This window comes from Phragmites australis, chromosome 3, assembly GCF_958298935.1.
Source record: "Phragmites australis chromosome 3, lpPhrAust1.1, whole genome shotgun sequence".
Classification (NCBI taxonomy): domain Eukaryota; kingdom Viridiplantae; phylum Streptophyta; class Magnoliopsida; order Poales; family Poaceae; genus Phragmites; species Phragmites australis.
The window spans coordinates 21,752,331-21,774,762 of record NC_084923.1 but is presented as its reverse complement, the minus strand read 5'-3'; the positions used below and the strand labels follow the sequence as shown (position 1 = coordinate 21,774,762).

Below are 22,432 nucleotides of genomic sequence, written 5' to 3'. Positions count from 1 at the left end.
GGTGGATGCTTCAACAAGGACTAGGAGGGAGTGTCAACTCCTCGATATCTTGGGAAAAAAATAGTGTCATCTTGTCCATCTTTCTACTTTCCCGCATTTAATTTGAGCATTTATATTATTCTAAGCTTTATTTCCATAATTTTCTTAGTATCTTTATTTGCTTATTTTGTTGCTTTGCTTTAGCTTGTTTGCGTAGTTGCATTATATTTTATTTAGGATAAGGTTGCTACTTGTTTTAGTTTTTGGTAGAAGTATTTTTAATTAGAGCCCAATTCATCCCCTATTGGGCCATTCAATATTTTCAATTAGTATCAGAGTATCGTGCTCTTGATAGGCTTAACATCATAGAGAAATGGCCTCTGGAAATATATAGTGTGCCAAGGTTCGAGGGAAAGAACTCTACCTATTGAAAAGTTCGCATGGTGAGCTATCTTGAAGTTATTTCCCCCGAAGTTCGGCTAGCCACTTTCATTGGGTTTGATCTATATAAGTCTATATATCTACATCAAGACTTTTGGAGCTACTACACATACACCTCTTTGGACCAACAACCTATAAAAGTCTTAGTGGTAATCTCTATTATCTTGTCATTATTGATGATTATACAAGATACATTTGGATTTTCTTTCTAGATGACAAGAGGAAGACCATTGGGATCTTCAAGAAGTACGCAAAGAGTGCTCAAAACAAATTTGAGATCACAATTGTGAAGATCCGAAGCGATAACGGGACGGAGTTCAAAAACACTTAAGTTGAAAATTTTTGTGATGATAGAGGCATCAAACATGAATTCTCATCAACCTACATCCCTCAACAAAATTGTATGGTGGAGATAAAGAACAAGACATTGATCACGCTTGCAAGAACTATGTTGGATGAGTTATGTATACCACATAAATTTTGGGTGGAACCAATCAACATGGTGTGTCATGCATCCAATCGAGTGTATCTCCATTGATTATTGAAAAAGACGTCATACGAGCTTCTCATTGGGAGAAAATCCAATATCTCCTACTTTCGGGTGTTCGGGTGCAAGTGCTTTATCTCCAAGAAAAGAAAATGCCTAATAAAGTTTGAGCATTGTTCTGATATTAGTTTTCTTGTTGGTTCTGCATGTAACTCCAAAGCATATCGAGTATTCAATAATGACATCGGTTTTGTTGAGGAAACATGTGATGTGGAGTTTGATTAATCTAATGGCTTCCAAGGAGAAAATATTTCTTGTGATGATGCAGGTGATGAACCCTTAAGAGATGCAATGAAGAAGATAGCAATTGGGGAGATCAAGCCAAAGGAGGAGAATGAAGATGTACCTTCTACTTCCACTCCACACATCTCCATGGCGCCCTAAGTTGATCAAGATGGTGAGAAAGATGATCAACCACTTTCATCACATGATATACATATCTCTCAGGAGGAAGCTCAAAATGTTGGACCACCTCAAGATACACATGAAGAACCACAAGTGAAGCAAACACATATTTCTAATGATCGCTCCATTAACTTGATCATTGCGAGTCTATCTAAGGGAGTAAGAACACGCTCTCGTCAATATACTTTATTTTGTGAACACTACTCATTTGTCTCTTGTTTAGAACACACACATGTATATGAGGCTCTTAAGCATCCGGATTGGATGATGGCAATGCAAGAATAATTCAATAACTTCACCCGCAAATCAAGTTTAGATTCTTGAAGAGAGGCCTCAAGACAAGAATGTAAATGGAAGAAAGTGGGTCTTCCGCAACAAGCAAGATGAACATGGTGTGATGGAACGCAGCAAGGCAAGACTCATCGCACAAGGTTTCACACAAGTTGAAGGTTTGAATTTTGGCAAAATATTTCCTCTCGTGGGAAGGCATGAAGCCATCCATATCCTTCTTGCATTTGCTTCATATCATAACATTAAGTTTTATCAAATAGATGTGAAGAGTATGTTCTTAAATAGCTTCATCAATGAACTCGTTTATGTTGAACAATTGTCTGGTTTGGAAGATCCTAGATATACTAATTATGTTTATAGGTTGCACAATACGCTTTATGGATTCAAGCAAACCCCAAGAGTTTTGTATGAATGCCTGCGTGACTTCCTCATTAACAAAGAATTTAAGATCGGAAGGGTGAATACTACAATATTCATAAAGATCATCAACAATGAACTATTCTTGTGTCAAATTTATATTGATGATATTATCTTTGGTTCAACTAACAAATAGTTTTGTAAGGAATTTGGTGACATGATATCTAGGAAGTTCGAGATGTCAATGGTTTGCGAGCTCAACTACTTCCTTGGATTTTAAATCAAACAATTGAAGGAAGAGACGTTCATCCATTAAAATAAGTACACAAAGGACATTCGTAAGAAGTTCAAGATGGATGATAGCAAGTCAATCAAGACCCCAATGCCTACTAATGGACATCTCTACATGGATGAAATGGGTAAACGGGTTGACAAAAAGCTTTATCGTTCTATTATTGGGTCACTTCTTTACCTTACTGCATCTAGGCTTGATATTGTGTTTAGTGTGTGTATGTGCGCTCATTTCAAGCTAATCCTAAGGAGTCACATCTTAGTGCAGTTAAGAGAATCATTAGATACCTAGGGTCTGTTTGGTAGTGCTCCCGGCTCCGGCTCCTCTATGAGAATTGCTCTAGATTAGCCAAACAGCAAAAAACGGGCTGCTCCACGGTAGAATCAACGTGAACCGCTCTCCTGTTTTGTACTAAAACCTGAGAGTGAAAAAAACCTGCTTCTCCCGCTCCACCACCCGCTCCCCACCCTTCCGATTACGAACCTAGGCTTCAAGTTCAGAGTTATTTACCCACCTTTGCCACTGATATATAGACAGCAAAAATCCCCAATCCTCCCAAGTCCCACCAGTTCGCATCCTGCACTGCCCACGGCTCGCACCTGCGCTAAAGGTAGAGTAGTGACTAGGGTTGCGGTGTGCGTCGCCCCGACTTGCGTCGGAGTTGTCTACCGGCTGCCGCCTAAAGGAAGCCGTCACCCGCTCGCCTGAAGGCCGTCGTCGTCCGTTTGTGTGAAGATCAGCCTCAAACTACTCCCCTGCAGGCCGCTGGCGCCCGCTCCCATCAAAGCCACCGTTGTCTTCTCGTCCCCAGGCCACAGCCGTCCGCTAGGGGGCCGCACTGCCAGGAGCCCAGTATCTCCTTCTAGGCTGCAGCCGAGCACTCCTCTCCAGGCCAAAGGTGAGGCCTTGCTTTTCCCTCTCTCACTCAGATCCATAGGCCATGGCAAGAATAATATTTGTTTAAGGTTTGATTTGGTAGGTAGATAAGCCAATCCATGCATAGGAGGCGTGACGCAGGCTTTCTATATGGATTTGTGGTGTAGAAAATTTGATCCTATTTACTAGCACTGTCAGTATAGGAAAAACTATGAATTTGATGTCCCTGTCAAGTTGTTAGACAAGCACTTGCATGCATTTGGCCCATATCTTGCTGGAAAAAATAGTATCTAGTGCTATAGATGTTATTCAGAAAATAAATCTTGCTTGATTTGTGTAATTGAAAACAGCAGGCTCCTATCATGCAATTATTTGATTGCTCATGCTTGTGTAATAACAGCACCATGAAGGATGATAGTGCGGACTAGTGTGATGAGAACCTTAAAATAGTTTGTGAGTTATTTGCCGAGCAAGTTAGGGCCAAGAATCGATCGGGATCCCACTTAAACAGGCAAGGCTACAATAATGTAATTGCACAGTTCAAAGAGAGGACTGGGTTAACTTATACAAAGCTGCAGTTCAAGAACAAATGGGACAAGATGAAGAAAGATTACAGCAATTGGAAACAATTAGGAAGAGAAACAGGGGCAGGCTGGGACCCTGTAAAGAAAATGTATACCGCTCCAGATTGGTGGTGGAAGAAGACAAACAATGTAAGTTTATAGTGTATTTGTTTCCTGTCAATGCCTACTTGTGATGTATGTGTTTGTGTAAATATATAGCTGACATTTTTTTTGTACGTGTGCAGCAATTCAAAGGCATATCCAAGTTTAAAGACCGAGCACTTCAAAATGAAGATGAACTGTCTGTCATGTTTGAAGATCTTTGGAACACAGGTGATGATCATTGGGCCCCAACTAGTGGTGACCTACCCCAAGGTACTGAAGGACAGCCAGGAGATGATAATAATAAGGATGTCGACATGGACGATGATGATGATAGTGATGGCAAGGATGGCACACCTTCTAGTTCTAAAGCAAAAAGGCGTCGTGTGGTTGACAAAAAGAAGGTTAAAAAAGCAAAGACTAGTGGAGGACAATAGATGCAAGAACAGATGGCTAAAATTGTAGAATTGAATGAGAGGACAACCGCATCTTGTGAATCCGTTGTGTTGGCAAGAACACAAGACACACCTGGCTATTCCATAAAAGATATAATGGAATTAGTGAAGGCATGTGGTGCTACATGCTGGCACAAAAGAGCACTTCATTGCAACTCAAATATTTACCAAGAAAGCTGAAAGAGAGATGTTCTTGACATTGGATACACCCGAGGAACGCTTTAATTGGCTGTCAATGAAGCATGAGTGGATGACTGTGAACAAGAAGGGCTAAGTAGTGGGAGCTTGTGAGTTACATGCATGCTGCATGTTTATATGTATCATGTGTTCTTTACTTTTTCTCTAAACCTATTAGTTATGTCTATCATGTGTTCTTTAATTATCTGCTACTTATTTGTTTGTTGTCCTCTCATATCCATGTATGTGTAATGACCTATTATTTATTTGTTTGATGTCCTAGTGGTCAAATGTAATGATCTGTTCCTTATTTGCTACTATACAGATGTCTTCTTCTGAAAGTGATATGGATGGTAGTGAATCAGAAGATGATGAATTGTTTGATATGAGGGTCATGCAACTTATGAGACAAAATCAATCAAACTTATCTCTTACTGCATGCCTCATAAACAATTATTTTTTAACCTATCATGACAAGAATCCACCAAGGACTTCACAGCTACTTGGTTTTGCTTGGCTAATGGAAACATTGAACACTCCAGGTGAAAGCCATAGGATGTTTAGAATGGATGCACCTCTCTTTTACCAATTGCATGACATATTGGTGAGGGACTATGGTTAACTTCCTCTAGTCATATGAGCTCTATGGAATCACTTGCTATATTTCTCCTCACATGTGGTCATTCTTGGTCAAACGATGCTATTCAGAACAAATTCAAGCATTCTGGGGAGACAATTAGTAGGAAATTTTTTGAGGTTCTAAATTGTGTAGTCGGCATGTCCAAGCATTATATCAGACCTAAGGATCCAAACTTTCATAATGTGCACAATAGGATAAGAAATGATCAAAGGATGTGGCCACACTTTAAAGATTACATTGGAGCTATTGATGGGACTCATATTAGTGCAACACCACCTCCAAAAGATTTTCTTAGATATCTTGGGAGGTCCGGTAAAGCAACACAGAATGTGATGGCGGTGGTTGATTTTGACATGCACTTCACCTATGCATCTATTGGTCAACCGGGCTCTATGCACGACACTACTGTTCTCTATAATGCTCTTCAAGCTGATGAAGATATCTTTCCACATCCCCCTCTTGGTAATTTTGTCTCTTATCATTCATTCTTTCTTCCGTCAACACTTTATATTGACTTTGCACTACTTCGTGTTAGGAAAATACTATGTTGTTGATGCTGGATACCCGAATAGACCCGGATACTTATCACCATATAAAGGTCAAAGGTACCATGTTCCAGATTGGAGAAGCGGTCCGGCGCCTAGTGGTGAGCAAGAATTCTTAAACTATTTGCATTCAAGTCTTCGTAATGTTGTCGAGCGCTCATTTGGTGTATGGAAAATGAAATGGAGAATTCTTCTCAAGATGCCAAGCTATCCGATGGTGAAGCAAAAGATGATTGTTGCGGCTACCGTGTGTCTCCATAACTTTATCCGTGAAAATCATGCACTTGACAACGATTTTCATAGATGTGATCAGGACCCAGATTATGCACCCACCATGCCAACAAGGTATAGGAAACATGCCCCTTCTCAAAATGCCTCGGATGTGTCTACCTCACAAGCCAACGATAGGATTATGGATAGATTCCGTTATGACCTTGCTAGGGCAATCACTTTATCTAGGGCATAATCTCTTGTATTGTATGGGATTATTTTGTTCTCTTTTGGACATTTTGTTGTAATATATGGGACCTTGGATGTTGTGATTGTACTGTACAATATGATGTTAACTATTATTAATTAATGTATGCACTTTATATATTTTATATGACGAATTTCTGTAGTCACAATTTGGCATTTACACATAAAATTACATAAATGTATCAAATAAATGGGTCCATGTACATGATATGTCTTGAAGACGTTAGTTTAGACAACCAATGGTACTATGGACAATTCTAGCGCAATCTTCTCTTTCAGGAATCACTTCATAGTCAGCTTGCCAAACGATTTTATCAACCAGAATCACTCCCACCAAAGAATCACTCAGAATCACTCCACCAGAGAATCAGGAGCTAGAGCCAGAGAATCAGGGAGTGGAGCTCTACCAAACAGGCCCCTAAAGCATACACCTAGTATAGGCTTGTAGTATCCCAAAGGTGCTAGTTTCTTACTCTTGGGTTACTCGAATTCGGACTTTGCCGGATACCGTATGGATCGCAAGAGTACCTCGGGTGGGTGCCACTTGCTACGATGATCCCTAGTTTTATGGTGTTTCAAGAAGCAAAATTAAGTAGCCTTGTCCATCGCGTAAGCTGAATATATAGCAGCCGGAGCATATTATGCTTAAATCCTTGATATGAAGCAAACCTTGTTAGACTTTGGTGTTCATCCAGAGAAGGTTCCACTCCTTTGTGGCAACGAGAGTGCCGTAAAGCTTGCAAGCAATCCCGTTCAACACTCTCGCACAAAGGACATTGATATTCGTCATCACTTCCTTAGAGATCATGTGGCTAAAAATAATATTTCTCTTAGTGGTGTAAGGTTGGAAGATCAATTGATGGATATCTTCATCAAAAACTCTAGATGAAGCCATATTTTGTAGATTACAAAGTGAATTTAACGTGATAGATGCTTCAAATGTCATGTGTTTCCTTGTCATGTAGATGCATTCATGATAGGTGCTTGTGAAGGGATCGGTGATGTTCTAAGAGGAGGGGTGAATTAGGATATTTAAAATCTATTCAGCTCCAAAAACTATACGAGATAAACCTATATCAAATTTTATCTAGATGTGTTGTAGGTTTATCTAGTGTATCTACTCACCTATTAAAGCGTTTGCAACCTATCTAAGAAGGTAAATTGTAAGAATATAAATACGGCAACATAAATAAGGTAAAGAAAGCAAACTTGGCACAAGGATATTTATCCTATGGTATCGATGGCATGGATGCCACCCTAGCCCACGTTGGAGCTTCACAAAGGATATGCTCCCGGTCGGCACCCAGTTACGGTTGTTGAGCCACCAAGTCACATAGACAAGGCCTCCATCCGGATGAGCCACCAAGCCACCAAGGTAATGTCTCACCACTAGCCTTTCTTCCAGTTTCTTGGCGCTGTGATCACTTCAAAGCTTGAGCCACCAAGGAAAGTGTCTCCGCATCCTCGTACACGCTTCTCGTCGCCGCTCCACACCAAGTTGAAGGGTCAACAAGTTTGCCGGTGAGTCACTAAGACTCCAAGGTGCAGGTGTACCAAGAGGTATAAGCTTGGATCACTCCTTGATCCACTCTCTAGGCAACAATCACCTAGCAACACACTCTCTAGGCCTATAAGCACTAATCACTCTCTAATGGTGTGTTTAATTTCCTTGGATGATCACTTTAAACGTTTTGGTGGTTTGTATGTCTTCTCAGGTATATATGAACTTCTCAGGACTCCAGTAGCATACCACCTCATCAAATAATTGAGTAGAGGGATATTTATAGCCTCAAACCTGCGCACTAGCCATTAACCTAACGGCTCAGAAAAGTTGTTAACATTGGATCATCCTGTGAGAATAATAGTACTAACACCGGATCATCTGGTGAGAATAATAGTACTAACACCGGATCATCCGGTGAGTACACTCTTACAAACTAGCCATTAGAACCACACTTAGACCTCTGTGAACACCGGACACTCCGGTGTATACTTTATCTCTATCACTGGACTATCCAGTGAGTGAGTTATTCTAAGCCATCCGAGTCTTTTCTTCTTCTCTATGTAAATTGCTCCGGTAAAAGCATCCGATGCACATCACTTCATCATCAGACTATCCGATGAGTTGTTCCATTCTGCCTTATGGATAGAAACACTCCGGTGTTGCCATGCTTTGATGACCGGACTATCTGGCGAGGCTTAGCTTTTATTCTTCAGCACGACACTCTTCTTTAGAAGAATTTCTCTAGTGAGTACACTTGCTAATCATCGAACCTTCCGGTGAGATCTTTAGGTCTCTCCCCCTTTTGTCAAATATGCTCTGATGAGCTCAATATCCATAGCACCAGACCATCCGATGAGGCAAATATTTCTGAAACTTCTTCAATTCGACTAAACTTTGTCCTGACTGCGGTGGCTTCTTCATGTATTACATCTATGAGACCTACTAACATATATTCTTGACAAACATATTAGTCATATTGACTATGTTGTCATTAATCATCAAAATCATAATCATAGTCTAATAGGACCATTTTCGCTATAACTTGTCTAACCTTGTTAATATAGTGGTGAATATGAGTTTTGATTGAGATGATAGTCTACTTGTTTCTCTCAAGGTATGTTGTTAGGTTCACCATGAATAAGCTTGAGAAGTGAAGTAATATGACAAGCACATGTCATATAATGTGCACTCGTGTTTAAATTCACGTACTTATTTTACATTGCATGTGCATTGGTGTTAGAGAGATCATAAACAAGAATATTACTATTTGAGATTGTTGCTCCCTCTCAATATAGACATACACCTCTACAAGTATGATTAAAAAGATGTTAGTGCTTAATGCCTATTGAATCATATTCTACCGAATTTAAAGTCTTAATTTTTTAATTTATAGGTAATATGGCTCAAATATTTTTTTTAAAGTTTTCTCCCTCTTTCTTTGGTTTTTTGTATTTCGAAATTATTATAAGATAGTTGTTTGATAAATATTTGCAAATGAGTGATTGAGAGTGTAAGGATTCACTTAAATTGGTTCAAACATGTGTTTTTATTGTGTGGTTATTTAAAGTTTGAACTCAGCAAGAGATTTTAGTTCAGCAGAATCTTTTTTTTAACACCGGATGATCCGACGCTCTCTGCTTTCTCTTCAATAGATCATCCGGCCCTAAGTGGTATGTGTTTTATAAAGCCCCCCTGCAAAAAGTCTGGGTCAGCTCTAGGTCATCACCGAACTATCCGACACTCAGTCAGAGATAACAAAATTAGGTATATTCAAAAATAGTCTGACTAGAAAAAAATATCGGCACCGGATCTTCCGACGTTTAGAAGTCAGTTTTTCTAATAAAAGGTACAACGTTCATTGCTTCATTCAATAGACATTCCAATGTGTGAAAGTTAATTTTTGGCTCAGTTTATAAGCTCTATGAAAATATTGGGCCGACGTTATGACGTTCCGGCATTCACATTTGTCACACGTCCCACATGTCATATATTCTTTCGGTTCGGCCATCTCGTCTCTTCTCGATCTACACCGCCACCTGAGCTAGTCACTATTTTCTTCTCCAAAAGCGAGAGGAGGACGTGCTCATCAGCTGTTTGTTCCTCTTTTGCTGCTCATGGTCTGGAGTGGCATTCCAAATTCCTTTGCGATCCCGAAGTCTGTCGACGTGTTTCAATTTGGTCCGGTCGCCTCTAGATTTCTATGGAGGGAATCTGGGTGGATGTTCTTTACGTCACAGATGGCATGCGTACTCGCGGGGGGGCAGACTAGTGACACTGGAATATCACAAATCTAGCTGCTTCACTATCATCGCATAAAAGTTTTATCTACAGCCTTAAGTTGAGTTTCAGTCTGAACTCTCAGATGTCTATGCGTCCGCTTGCTCTGTTGTGGCAGTATATAATAGCTTTGAGATCCATACCAATGTGGAATGATAGTGGAAAAGGCATTTCTTTGTAACTCCAACACGAATCTCGAAGTAGCGTGAACGACCAAAGATAGCGTGTCCCTGGTCACATGCCATGCCAGTGTGGAGTTGCTTTTCCACTTAAATTATACAAAACATTGAACCGCTACCAGGGACAACTTCGGCGGTGGTTCAACTTCTACCTCTCTCACCCCCGATGGTTCAACTTCAGCTCCTCTTTGTGCATCTTTTACAAAGTTATCGAATTCTCTCAGTCATTTACGTGCGACAATAACCACCTAAGAGCTCAAAAAGGTTCTCGCCATTAGATCAATTCTTTAAAAAAGATCAACTTAGGTATCTGAAAAGTATCTCCGATCATCGACTCTAGCACATGATTAGGAAGATTAATTATTTCAACTCAACCTTGTAAACTAGAAAATTCAAAAAAGAAAGGGTGAACATGAATCACCTAAATATTAGCATCACATTAAAAAAACAGTGCATAGCTAAGATGACAAAGTGATATGCTCTACTTTTTGTCTGTTTGATTAGATCGAGGCTTTTTAGTTTTTCTAGTTTCCAACTTCTAACATTTTATTATTAATTTTTACAATAAATTTTTTAGCTTCTTTGCATATTAAAAATCAGAAAAACAACTTACCAATTTAACTATAGGTTGGCTCTTGGTGGAAAGTTTCACTCAAATTAGCTTCTCAAATTTTAGTTCATTTCCTTATATACTAATTTTTCAATTTTTCAAAAACTAACTCACAACTAAACTGTTTGGTTCGACTTTTGACTTCTAAAAATCAGAAAATAGAAAAATTGAACCAAAAATGCACTTAGTGAGAGGTGGTGAAGGTAGATCGAGAGGTAACAAGAGGATAGGAAGAGGAAGTTGATGTGTTACACATGCTAATGATATTACTATTTAACTTACTCATTGAGAACTGAGATTGGCTCAGTTCGCTGATTTAGTGGATGCACATCCAGATCAACTAGGTTAAGTCCTTCCCGGCATGATTTTAGGTTTCTATTTTTTCTTGTTAACAATGCCCAGTTCCTAGGTTGGTCGAGGTAGTATATGTATTTTTCTTTATGCTACAGTAAAATACATCAATCTCTACACTGCACCTCTCTCCAATAAGAACTCCTAATCAACTTTTTCGCATCTACAGTATTACGGCCGGGTTGGAGGAGCCAGCAAATTGCTATCTACTGTAGTATGCTTTATCACTATGCACTGAGTATGCACGTGAGTTCAGAGGGAGAAAGAGAGTAATAAAAGATAAAAAAATATGATGTCTGTTGGAGATAAAAAAAAATAAGAGATACTGTAATAATGTTAGATAATATTATAATAATATTATAAGGTGTGAATTTTTAAATTTAGGTCGGAGTCCATACTCCACCTTGGCTTCAACGGCGGCACCCTGGCTCGGTAACCGGTAACCCCGGACGGCACCCGCGGCGACACATGGTCGGGGTAGATACGTCTCTTTCTCCTTCCTCCCCACCTCAAACTCAACTCCGTGCCCGACTCCCCAGCTGGCCTCCCCATCCCCCACCACGAGGGCGCAAGCTCCTAATCCCCACCCCACACCTCATCCTTTTTCTTCTTCCAATACTCCATCGTGCTGCTGCTGCCTCTCTTCACTTGGTCCGCCTCCTCCTGTTCCTGACTTGAGCTGCGACGAGCTGTTCGGCCGCGATCGAGGGGATCAAGAACGGGTGGCCGGTGGGGGAAACGGCCAGAAGAGGATGGAGCGGTACGAGGTGATCAGGGACATCGGGTCGGGGAACTTCGGGGTGGCCAAGCTGGTCCGGGACGTCAGGACCAAGGAGCTCTTCGCCGTCAAGTTCATCGAGAGGGGCCAGAAGGTAACCACTGCTGCTTCTGTTTGCACCAAAAGATTTGAAACTTTTTGAGGCGTTGGTGCTTGTATGTAGCAAGCAGCCTTGGTTTATTCGAGTAGGTGTTTGATGCGTTGGAAGATTGCGGTCTGGCTGATCGCTCCCTGCTGTTTCACTTCTTGATGCGCAACGGCAGGGAGTTGGTGTTGGATGCTCAGATGTATGTATCGTCCACTACCGAATCGTTCCATTTGCGTCTTCTGATTCCTCTGATCGGGAGTCCTTCCAAAGATGTTGGTGGGGTTCAGTTTGGTGCAGAGGTCCTGAAATTTAAGGACCTTCAGATTCGTCAGCCAAATTTTGGCGGTTTCATGACGTTGGAGAATACATACTTCGTCTGATTATCACAGGAGTTAGTGTTTGTATTATGATTATGAGAGTTTCCAGCACAATAGCAGAGGTTTTTTTCCTTTGCGAGTACCGATTAGCATCTCATTTTTTTTATTTGATACTTTTGGGTCTCCCTTTTTTTAGTTTATTTTAGTTATTACAAAGTTTTTTTCAAGGACAAAGAGCAGGCGGATAGTCTCTCTTCCCAGTAATTTTTCTCAGAAAAGAAAGGTCTCCCAGATTTTCGGTCTCTTTTATCAGCTAGTAAATTGCAGCTTATGTGTTCGGTCAATTCTGTCTTGTTTGACTGGGGGACTCGTTGATTATTTTCTTCTCCACGTGATTAAATAATGGAAACTATTGCGTACGGCATTGGCCCCAAGGAAGCTACCAGAACCAAACTGTTCTACAAATAGTAAATGCCTGCTATATTAGGTCTTCCAGAAATGCCAAAGTTATTAGCTTGAAGCATGGGTTACTATGACGTCTTTCGATAACGTTTATTATTCCAAACGTTTTCTTTAATGTATTTAAACAAATATACTACTAGTACTTTGCTTTATTTTTTATTTGATGGCCTCTTTTACATGAAGATCTTTTGATAGACGTTTCTAGCATATGTATTAGCTGTTCATGCATGCCTGTGAATACAGTTGAGCTCATTAATTGATGCTACTGTTATAGTGTGCTATGGTGTCCATTGTTTCGAGCTGAATATAATATCAGAGTTCTACTCAAGTTTCTATGTGTGTACTCCCTATACCAGCTGCTGTTATTAAGTTTTTTTCCCTTAAGTTTTTCTGTACTTCCCATAGAAAGTTCCTCATTTGTTACCCTTAGAGGACACTTTATATTGAACCTTGAGCACATCTAGTCCATCAATTAACTCCACATGTTTCTTCTTGTTTCATAGATTGATGAACATGTTCAGAGGGAGATTATGAACCACCGGTCACTGAAGCATCCAAACATAATTAGATTCAAGGAGGTAATATCTCTGACCTCTAGGAAAGGAATTGTCCTAATATGAATTCAAAGTTGAATGGTTAGTAGTTACTAGGGTAATTGTTTTGCATAGTTACTTCAGACTGTTCAAAATATGTGTGTTTTTTGAAACAAAAAAAAAATCTGTTGCTGTTCTTATGGTTTCAAGTTGTTAATTGGGACAGCTAGAGTACAATGATTGACATATCGAAACATTCTTATGCAATGCAATGTGCAATTGTTTCTTCTCTTCTCTACGAAGACCTGTTCCACATAGAAAGTGATGGTTACCTGTAGTCTGCCTCTATTCCCAATATGCAACGTGAAAGTCTAGTTGCAGATATTCGAGGGCTCTTTTGATGGCGACTCTTATCTTTCAGTTCCACGATTTTCGCTTAAGTTGTACGGTTTTTGTGGCTGTGTTCTCATGTGGTAGAAAAGTTAGCAGGATAACCAGGGTACCTATTTTTTTCAAATTTTTTTCTCAAATTGGGACCAGTAGGCAATTTACGTGGAATCATTAGATGCTTATGCTTATCGACTTAAGTTTGGCTTATTCCTTGAAGTGATCCGTGATTTGTTATTTACGATGCCACGGCATTTATTAACACATTATGGTTATTTAGTATTTACATCCAGTAATGCAATTGGCCAATAATAGCAAGGTGGCTGTTAAAACTGTTAGCTGACAGGCTTACAGCCTCTTGTTATTCCACTGCAGCTTGTTGGCTGTTTTGATCTCATTTGCTCGCTTACTTTCTACTAGGTTCTCCACACCTGATTTTCTCTTAAATGTATTTCTACGGTGTATCAGAGTTGTCATATTACAGATTTTATAGGATATGCATTGCCTTAGAGTCACGAGCTTTTGGGGAGCAATGGTAATTGCAGCCTGAATTAGGCAATTGTGATTACTTAGATTAGAGATGTGTTTGTCATGTGTTTTTGGATAATCTATGGTGTGAACATTCCCTATTGGTATGGAAGTATTTGATATTTCAAAACTGGCTGAACATTCCCTGCAGGAGGATCTAGTAAATTATGTTGTTGTCATTGGGGCTCCTTTGGCTTTCTTTGCCTGGTGAACGAGGAGTTTGAGCAAGCCTTGTGAATATTGCTAGCAGTTTTCTCTTCTAGTGACTGCACGTTTGCTAGTCATCTGATATAGTTATGCGACTCTCAGAAGTTCATTCAAAGATCATTCATATTTAGCTCTATCTGCTGTTTCTTTCCATTCACCATTAAACACCTGCTTTGGACTCATTGTCGATGTTTAATGTTCAAAAATCATTTATGGGTTAAAAATTAAAAGAGTACTCAGTTTTTCAGGTCGTGCTAACTCCCACACATTTGGCAATAGTTATGGAATATGCTGCTGGCGGTGAGCTATTCGAAAGGATTTGCAATGCGGGGAGATTTAGTGAGGACGAGGTACAGGATATTTGCCACAATCTTTCAGGACTTTGTTGTGAGGGCTTATGCCATTACGTTGACCATTTACTCCTTGCTCTCAACAGGCAAGGTTCTTCTTCCAACAACTGATTTCGGGAGTGAGCTACTGTCATTCCATGGTACAAATTCTGTCAAGTTGACTTGCACATAGCAACTTAATTAGAACACTGCTCACTCAGTACTATCTTTATCCTTTTTTCCCTGCAGCAAGTATGCCATAGAGATCTGAAACTAGAAAATACGCTCTTGGATGGTAGTGTTGCTCCTCGTCTTAAGATTTGTGATTTCGGTTACTCCAAGGTACTCCTATGCAGACTATAATCTCTCACGATGAAATTTTCGTCTCCTAAATCATTACCTTCCTTTGGACCTTTCACATTTTCAGTCTTCTGTGCTGCACTCTCAACCGAAATCAACTGTTGGCACACCTGCATACATTGCTCCAGAGGTCCTCTCTAGAAAAGAATATGATGGAAAGGTAATGTCTGTTTCGTAACTGTACAATTTCAGTGGTCTGGGTACCGGCTACTGCAACTGAAGTCTTTAAACACCGCAATGTGCAATCTTAGGTTGCTGATGTTTGGTCTTGTGGAGTAACATTATATGTGATGCTTGTTGGGGCATATCCTTTTGAGGACCCTGATGACCCAAGGAACTTCCGGAAGACAATCACTGTGAGTACACCAATTCCCCAACACCTTTATGGTATTCGCAATTAGTTCAGTGATAATTTAGACAATGATATGGAACGCAATGGTGTATTTTACAGAGGATACTCAGTGTACAGTACTCAATTCCAGACTATGTTCGAGTTTCAATGGAATGCAGACATCTGCTGTCCCGGATATTTGTCGGAAGTCCTGAGCAGGTACTTCTCGTGAAAAAATTCAGCTTATGAGCGCCAACCTATATCTGTTTTCCAATAGTGTGTTATACCCATGTTTGGCTTTGTGCAGCGAATAACTATTCCAGCGATCAAGAACCACCCATGGTTCCTCAAAAACCTGCCCATCGAGATGACCGACGAGTACCAACAGAGAATGCAGTTGGCAGACATGAACACCCCGGAGCAAAGCCTGGAGGAAGTAATGGCAATCATCCAGGAGGCGCGGAAACCCGGGGATGCCCTGAAGCTTGCCGGTCAGGTGCCCTGCCTGGGGAGCATGGATCTTGATGACATTGATTTGGACGATATCGATGACATCGACATTGAGAACAGCGGGGACTTTGTTTGCGCAATGTGATGCTCATACGTGGTTCAAGTAGCAGCGAGTTTCCTTGGTTGCTGATGTATGTAGATCCTTGTTGTATCATGCTTTGCATCGCTTCTGGATCACGTATTTTCTGTAATCGAGAAATTGCCATTGCTGTGGATACATACAGCATGAGCTTGTATATTCTGGTATCTATGGCAAAATCCTTTCTATCCTCAGTGCTGTATTAAATTAGCCAATCACTTCCTCTGTGATTCCTATCATTTTTTTTTTTGCAATGGTATAGCATGTATTCTATTACAGTATATGATATGTATTTACTCTCTTCGTCATAAATATATGTGGTTTTGAAAAGGATTTGATCAAATGTAATATCCGGTTTTAAAAGAATAAAATAGATGTATTTTACATATATGTTAGGATCAAGTTTTATACATGTGGTGACTTTATAAGTGATAAAGTAATAGTGTCATAATATAGTGATAAAATTCATTACAAAGGACCCGTATGTCTTAAAAGAAAATACTAAGATAACTTTCAGCGGTAGTGAGTCTTCTATCAATCCATATGTATTGTTCGAGGGAGCATCAGCCTAGAATATGGTCTTCAGATCGAAGACTTGCTTCGCTTAGAACTCAGCTTTCATCATCCGGGACGTCCTCGAAATTTTCACCTTCTAAGCAACATTAAAAGGTTGGGAGAAGGCAACATGAGTACACGAAGTATTCAGCAAATGTGGAAAAACATGATATAGAGGCTTAAGACAAGAAAGGCTCGACTCAGATTGACTGTATCTATGTCATTCTAATCTAGGACTTAGTAACTCTATTTACTATGTGTGACGACTTCAATATTAAAGGAATAGCTCATCGGATTCCATCCGACAACCAGACTCGCCAGATATCCTATATCTGGCTACCAACTCATTGGGGCACCATCATCTGACTACCCAAAACCGGCCATTCAAGATCCCCACTAATCATAAAGAAGTCCAAGCGCGCTCTTGACTGTGAGCACGACTGATCGATTAATTTTATACTCTGCAGAGTCTGCACACTTTACTCATTAGTTGTGAACAACTCTTTTGCCAGTACCAGTCGGTACCTTACATAATTCCAAGGTATGCGCAGAGAGATCACTACAAGGCCGTTACAAAGCTCCTGTCGAACTGCAAGCACCCACTGAGGTTTCACCGCTAACAGCGATTCCATCACTACAGAAGCCCCTTCTTGTATCACTCAACCATCCAATAGTACTCACAGAACCAGAAGGGTGGTTAATTAATTGGTCAGGTTGTACCCATATAGGCCTTGTGGTTACGCTGCTATGCTGAGTTACATGTCTATGAACTGGTCTTTAGGATCTCAAGTAGGTACTCGCACATCACCTAATGCGCATATAGCAGCCATACAAACCAAACCAACCTGTCTAGATCCCTATGTTCCATATTTCTACAAAAGATTACTCAAACCGGTTCATATTGCATAGACCATTAATCAAATTAACATTTATCCCACCCGACTTGACAGCCCAACTAAGCATTTCTACCATTGACACCGAACTACAATACATGCAATAAGGATAATCATGGAAAGTACTAATAAACCCTAAACATGGGATTCATATTGACAAAGCATGCAATTAGAAAGTAAAAGATACACTTTTCTACAATAGGATCAATGCTATCAAGGACACTTGCCTTCAGCAGTGGGCTGCTCAAACTCTTCAAAAGTCTGGTCCTTCAGATTCATGAATTGCTCGTCTCCTATTGCAATCGCGCACATAAAAAATAAACAAGTACAAACATCTAAGAACAATATACTAAATAGAAGAAAAGTGCTATGAAAAACCTACTAACAGATAGTACTCGCTGCTACGATCATGTGAGTGCAAGAATCGTCTAAAGCAGAGCTCGTATGAAAAAGTTATGAGGGTTTTAAGCTACTAGGGCTTTTCTAAAAAAGAACAAGAGCTAATTTGTAAAAATAGAAAGTTTCAGGGCTTATTTGTAAAATTTAGGGACCTATTTGTAAATAGGTAAAAATTCAGAGGGCTGAAAGTAAAATAGCAGTATTGATATGGGCATAATTGTGAAAATAGTATAGTCTAAGGGCCTAAATGCAAGATCTCCTAATTTTAGAGATTAAAGGATTTATTTTTGAATTGAAAAACCTAATTAATGCGTTAGTAGGCTGACTGGGCTCGGGTGGGTGACGTGGGCGACACGTGACGCTGACGTGGATCACATAATCTCACTGGACTTATTTGCCATGTGGCGGCTTCCTAGTGGCTCATGAAGGGGTATGGCTGGATCTAATCGTGGTCGTTCATCAACGATCGGATGGACGAGGGCAACTGGGGAGGGTTGGTGGCCAGTGGCAATAGATAAGCGGTGGCGCCGCCTCAGTTCTCGTCAGAGCATCACCGGCGACACACGGGATCGCACTATGGGCTACCAAACTCGACGGGAAGCGACGCAAATGAAAGAGACGGTGATAAGGATTCTCACCGAGGGCTTCACGGCGGCCGGAGATGCCTCGGCGGTAGTCGGCGATGGCGGGGTCAGAGCTTAATGGGGGCTCGGCTATGGTGACAAAAAAGCAAAGTCGCGGGTCGGGAGAGCTCGCTAGAGGTCTTGCGAAGCTGAAGAGAGGGTTAGCGGGCTTCGCTGCGCAATGGAGGGGGGTGGCGGCGGTGAGATGGTGATGATGCTTACCGGAGCTCGGAGGAGAGGAGGTTCTAGCTACGAAGAGGGAGAGCTGAGGGGTGGTACGCGTTCCTCGAGGCCTTGCGGTGCCGAAGATGGCCTTGGACGCATCAAGGAAAGTTCGGCTGCGGTAGTTGACACGCAGTGGAGCTCCTCGCCGGCAATGGCGGGGAGAGGCGATGGGGTTTTGGTGGGGTTGAGGGAAAAAGGAAGGGTGTCTGGTTAAGGCCAGCTTTATAGGTGTGAGGTGGCGCCGCGAGCGGTTGCGAGGTCTTGGGGCGCAGTGTCGTGGACGTGCGCCGATGGTTTCGGGCGGCCGTTGCACCGTGGCGCGAGAGTGATTGCGGAGTCGAGGGGGAGATCGTGATGGTGGTTTTGGCTGAGTGGGCGAGAGGGGAGCGGGGGCGGGAGATTGAGGATGATGGCAGGCCCACGTGTCAGACAGAGAATGGAGGAGGGAGAGAAACGAGTGTCACATCAAACTTTTAAAACTTTGATTAACAATAACTTTTAAAATATTTAGTTTTAAAACCTTAAATCATACATGTAGATATAATAAATTTTGTAAATATATTTTAATATAAAATCATGATAATGCTATACATTAGGCTACCTCCAACAGGATCGGCAAAGCCGATTCGTATCCCTGTGCTGTGGTCTTTGTCGATCCAGCCGACCTGTATCGATCTCCAGCAGCATTCGTGTCGCCTGCTACAGGGAAGTGGGAGAGGAGAGAGGGACCGCATTTTTGCAGAAGAAGGAAGGAGGTTGTATTACTGTGCACAGCAGATGACTATGGGTCCGAATAGAGATCAAAAGTAATAAAAAGTAGAAAATAGAGTAGCTGCTGGAGATGAAAAAATAGGGGATGCTGTAATAGTATTAGAGGATACTGTAATAGTGTTATAAAGGATGGATTTTTAGAGTATCTGCTGGATATAACCTTAGAAACATGTCTTATTTAAAATGATATGTATTTATGATCGGAGAGAATATTATGTAATTGCTCATGTGGTAATTAGCTAGCTGACCCATTGCTTAGAAAACATTTTCCTGGGCTGATGTGAAATTCTAGGGGTTCTTTTTCTTTTTATAAAAGAGCAAGAGTAGGGGCTCTGTTTGCGTTATAAGAGCATCTCCATCCGGCCCCCTAAAATTGGCCCCTTATATCTTCATATAGGGGTTCTTCCTATCCAGACTGACCCCCTATTTCTCTGTGCGCTCCAACCGATCCCCTAAATCTGACCCCTTATATTTCACTCACCCATATTTTAATATTATCCTTTAACTACCAAATTAATTCTAACAGCTATATTTCTAACGGTTTTTTCCCAACAGCTATTTTTTGCAACGGTTACTTTTTTTCAACGGTTTTTTTTTCAACGGCTATTTTTCCCAACGGCTATTTTTTCCCAACGGCTACTCTTTTGTCCAACAGCTATTTATTTTTCAACGGCTACTTTTTTTCAAACGGCTAGTTTTTTCTAACAGCTACTTCCAACTCTATGTAAACCCGGCCAGTCCCCGGTTGCCATTCACAAGTCACACTCCTTTGTAGTTCCCTCTCTGATCGAAATGAGTCATCATTTTCTGGTAGATTCATCGTCGTCGGAGGAGGATGATGACGACGAATTCATTCTTGCTACACTACACCAAGCACACACTCAATATGCGCTTTTGAATGCTGCACGACCTGGGGGTTCTGTGCCTGGACGTCAGTATATCAACCGCAACAGAGAAGCCGGGCATTGGAGGCTATACGAAGACTACTTTTCAGATGCTCCTACCTACGGTCCAACTTTCTTTCGTCGCAGGTTTGTATCTGTTTTTGTTTGTTCATTATTTTTGTGCATCCTCTAGGGTTCGGCTGATTCTTATTACTTTCTTCAGGTTTAGAATGTCTCGTTCTCTATTTCTTCGCATACTGCAAGCTGTAGAACAACATGATGATTATTTTGTGCAGAAAAGAGATAGAATCAGACGTCTTGGGTTATCTCCTTTGCAGAAGATAACCGCAGCATTTAGGATGCTAACTTATGGAGTAGCAGCAGATGCTACTGATGATTATATTCGGATTACAGAAAGTACTGCTGTAGAGAGTCTTAAAAGGTTTGTGAAAGCTATTGTTGAAATCTTCGGTGATGAGTACCTGAGATCCCCAAATGATAATGATACAGCTAGATTACTTACAATTGGAGAGCAAAAGGGTTTTCCCGGTATGCTTGGGAGCATAGATTGCATGCATTGGAAGTGGAAGAATTGCCCTGCAGCATGGCAAGGTCAGTTTACCGGTCATGTGCACGAGCCCACCATTATTCTAGAAGCCGTTGCTTCACATGATCTTTGGATTTGGCATGCCTTCTTTGGTTTACCAGGATCTCACAATGATATTAATGTTCTGCACCGTTCTCACCTATTTGCAAATCTAGCTGAAGGGCACGCTCCAGAAGTGAACTACACCATTAATGATCATAATTATACAATAGGGTATTACCTTGCAGATGGCATATATCCTCAATGGGCCACATTTGTTAAGCCAATACCATCTCCACAAGGGAATAAGAGGAAATATTTTACGAAAGTACAAGCAGCGGTGAGGAAGGAGGTGGAACGAGCATTTGGAGTTCTGCAATCTCGTTTTGCCATTGTTCGTGGGCCAGCAAGATTTTGGGATCAAGACACACTAGGACAAATCATGACAGCTTGTATCATCATGCATAATATGATCGTTGAAGATGAGCGAGATGCAGAAGGTGACCACCATTTCGATGGGATGGGAGAAGTTGTGACAGCTTCTCATCGTCCTACGGCTGAACTGCAAGCGTTTCTTCGAACTCATCTAGCCATTACTAACAGGGAAACTCACTCACAGCTTCGTGATGATCTAGTTGAGCACCTGTGGAAAAAATATGGAGGGGTGTAGTGTGTAGTTGTACCAATATAGTCGGTACCTGCCATGTACTGTTTTAATTATGTATGCACTCGTAATAATGTAGTCAGTACCTATTATGTATGCAGTTGTAATAACGTATGGTAATGTATGCAGATTTTTCATCACACAACAACTAACATAGATAGTCCGTACAACTAACATAGATAGTCCATAAAACTAACATAGAGTTTGTACAACATACTTAAAGTTTATACAACATACTTAAAGTTTATACAACATACTTAAAGTGCCAACAAAATACTTAAAGTTCTATATATGAAGTAGCTCAACCCGAGCCTGTGCCAAACAGCCGAGCAATGATCTCATCCTGCAAGCGTGTATAGTAATGTCGTTGTCGCTCACTCATAGCACTAAGATCCATATTCATCACCTTATCATCTTCAATCCTTCTCCTTAACTCAATATCTTGTTCCTTCAGTTCAATCTTTTTCTTCTCAAGTGCAAGTCTTTCATCATTGCGCTCTTTTTTTGCAACCTCTTTCAAGGCTTCTGCCTCTTTCTTCTTAGCCCACAAGTTTTCCATCGCTTCCATGTAAAGATTATCTCCAGAAGAAATGGGATTTTTACCTCGCCGCTGTCGCTCTTTCTCCGCCTTCCTACCTACTGGCCTAACCACGGGCTCTGAAGTATGACCCTCCCCATCAACCTCTAGATGACTCTCATTGGTCCCAGGACTGGACAATGGACTTCCAGTGGTGGATGTCTTCTGTTTTTTCTCGCCGCACCTATCCTTCCACTTTTGCTCGTGCTGCAAGATATTCCAACAATGCAACAATCCGAACGATCTGCCTTTCGGATCTTTTGACTTATACAATTCAC

General features: G+C 41.0%; 2 protein-coding genes and 1 pseudogene across 2 annotated transcripts; all 3 read left to right on the top strand.

The window, feature by feature from the left end:
* Positions 1-3,592: 3,592 nt before the first annotated feature.
* LOC133912627 (L10-interacting MYB domain-containing protein-like) lies at positions 3,593-4,582 on the top strand (annotated as a pseudogene).
* A 6,969-nt stretch (positions 4,583-11,551) lies between these two features.
* On the top strand, positions 11,552-16,204 carry LOC133912626 (serine/threonine-protein kinase SAPK1). The gene is made up of 9 exons (XM_062355471.1): positions 11,552-11,940; positions 13,217-13,291; positions 14,617-14,718; positions 14,805-14,858; positions 14,947-15,039; positions 15,125-15,217; positions 15,309-15,413; positions 15,509-15,607; positions 15,696-16,204. Exons 1-9 carry the CDS (start codon positions 11,821-11,823, stop codon positions 15,981-15,983), a joined length of 1,029 nt encoding a protein of 342 aa, XP_062211455.1. The 5' UTR covers positions 11,552-11,820; the 3' UTR covers positions 15,984-16,204.
* A 3,886-nt stretch (positions 16,205-20,090) lies between these two features.
* Positions 20,091-21,583, top strand: LOC133910592 (uncharacterized). Its single transcript, XM_062352936.1, has 3 exons — positions 20,091-20,474; positions 20,551-20,876; positions 21,090-21,583. Exons 1-3 carry the CDS (start codon positions 20,236-20,238, stop codon positions 21,581-21,583), a joined length of 1,059 nt encoding a protein of 352 aa, XP_062208920.1. The 5' UTR covers positions 20,091-20,235.
* Positions 21,584-22,432: the final 849 nt, after the last annotated feature.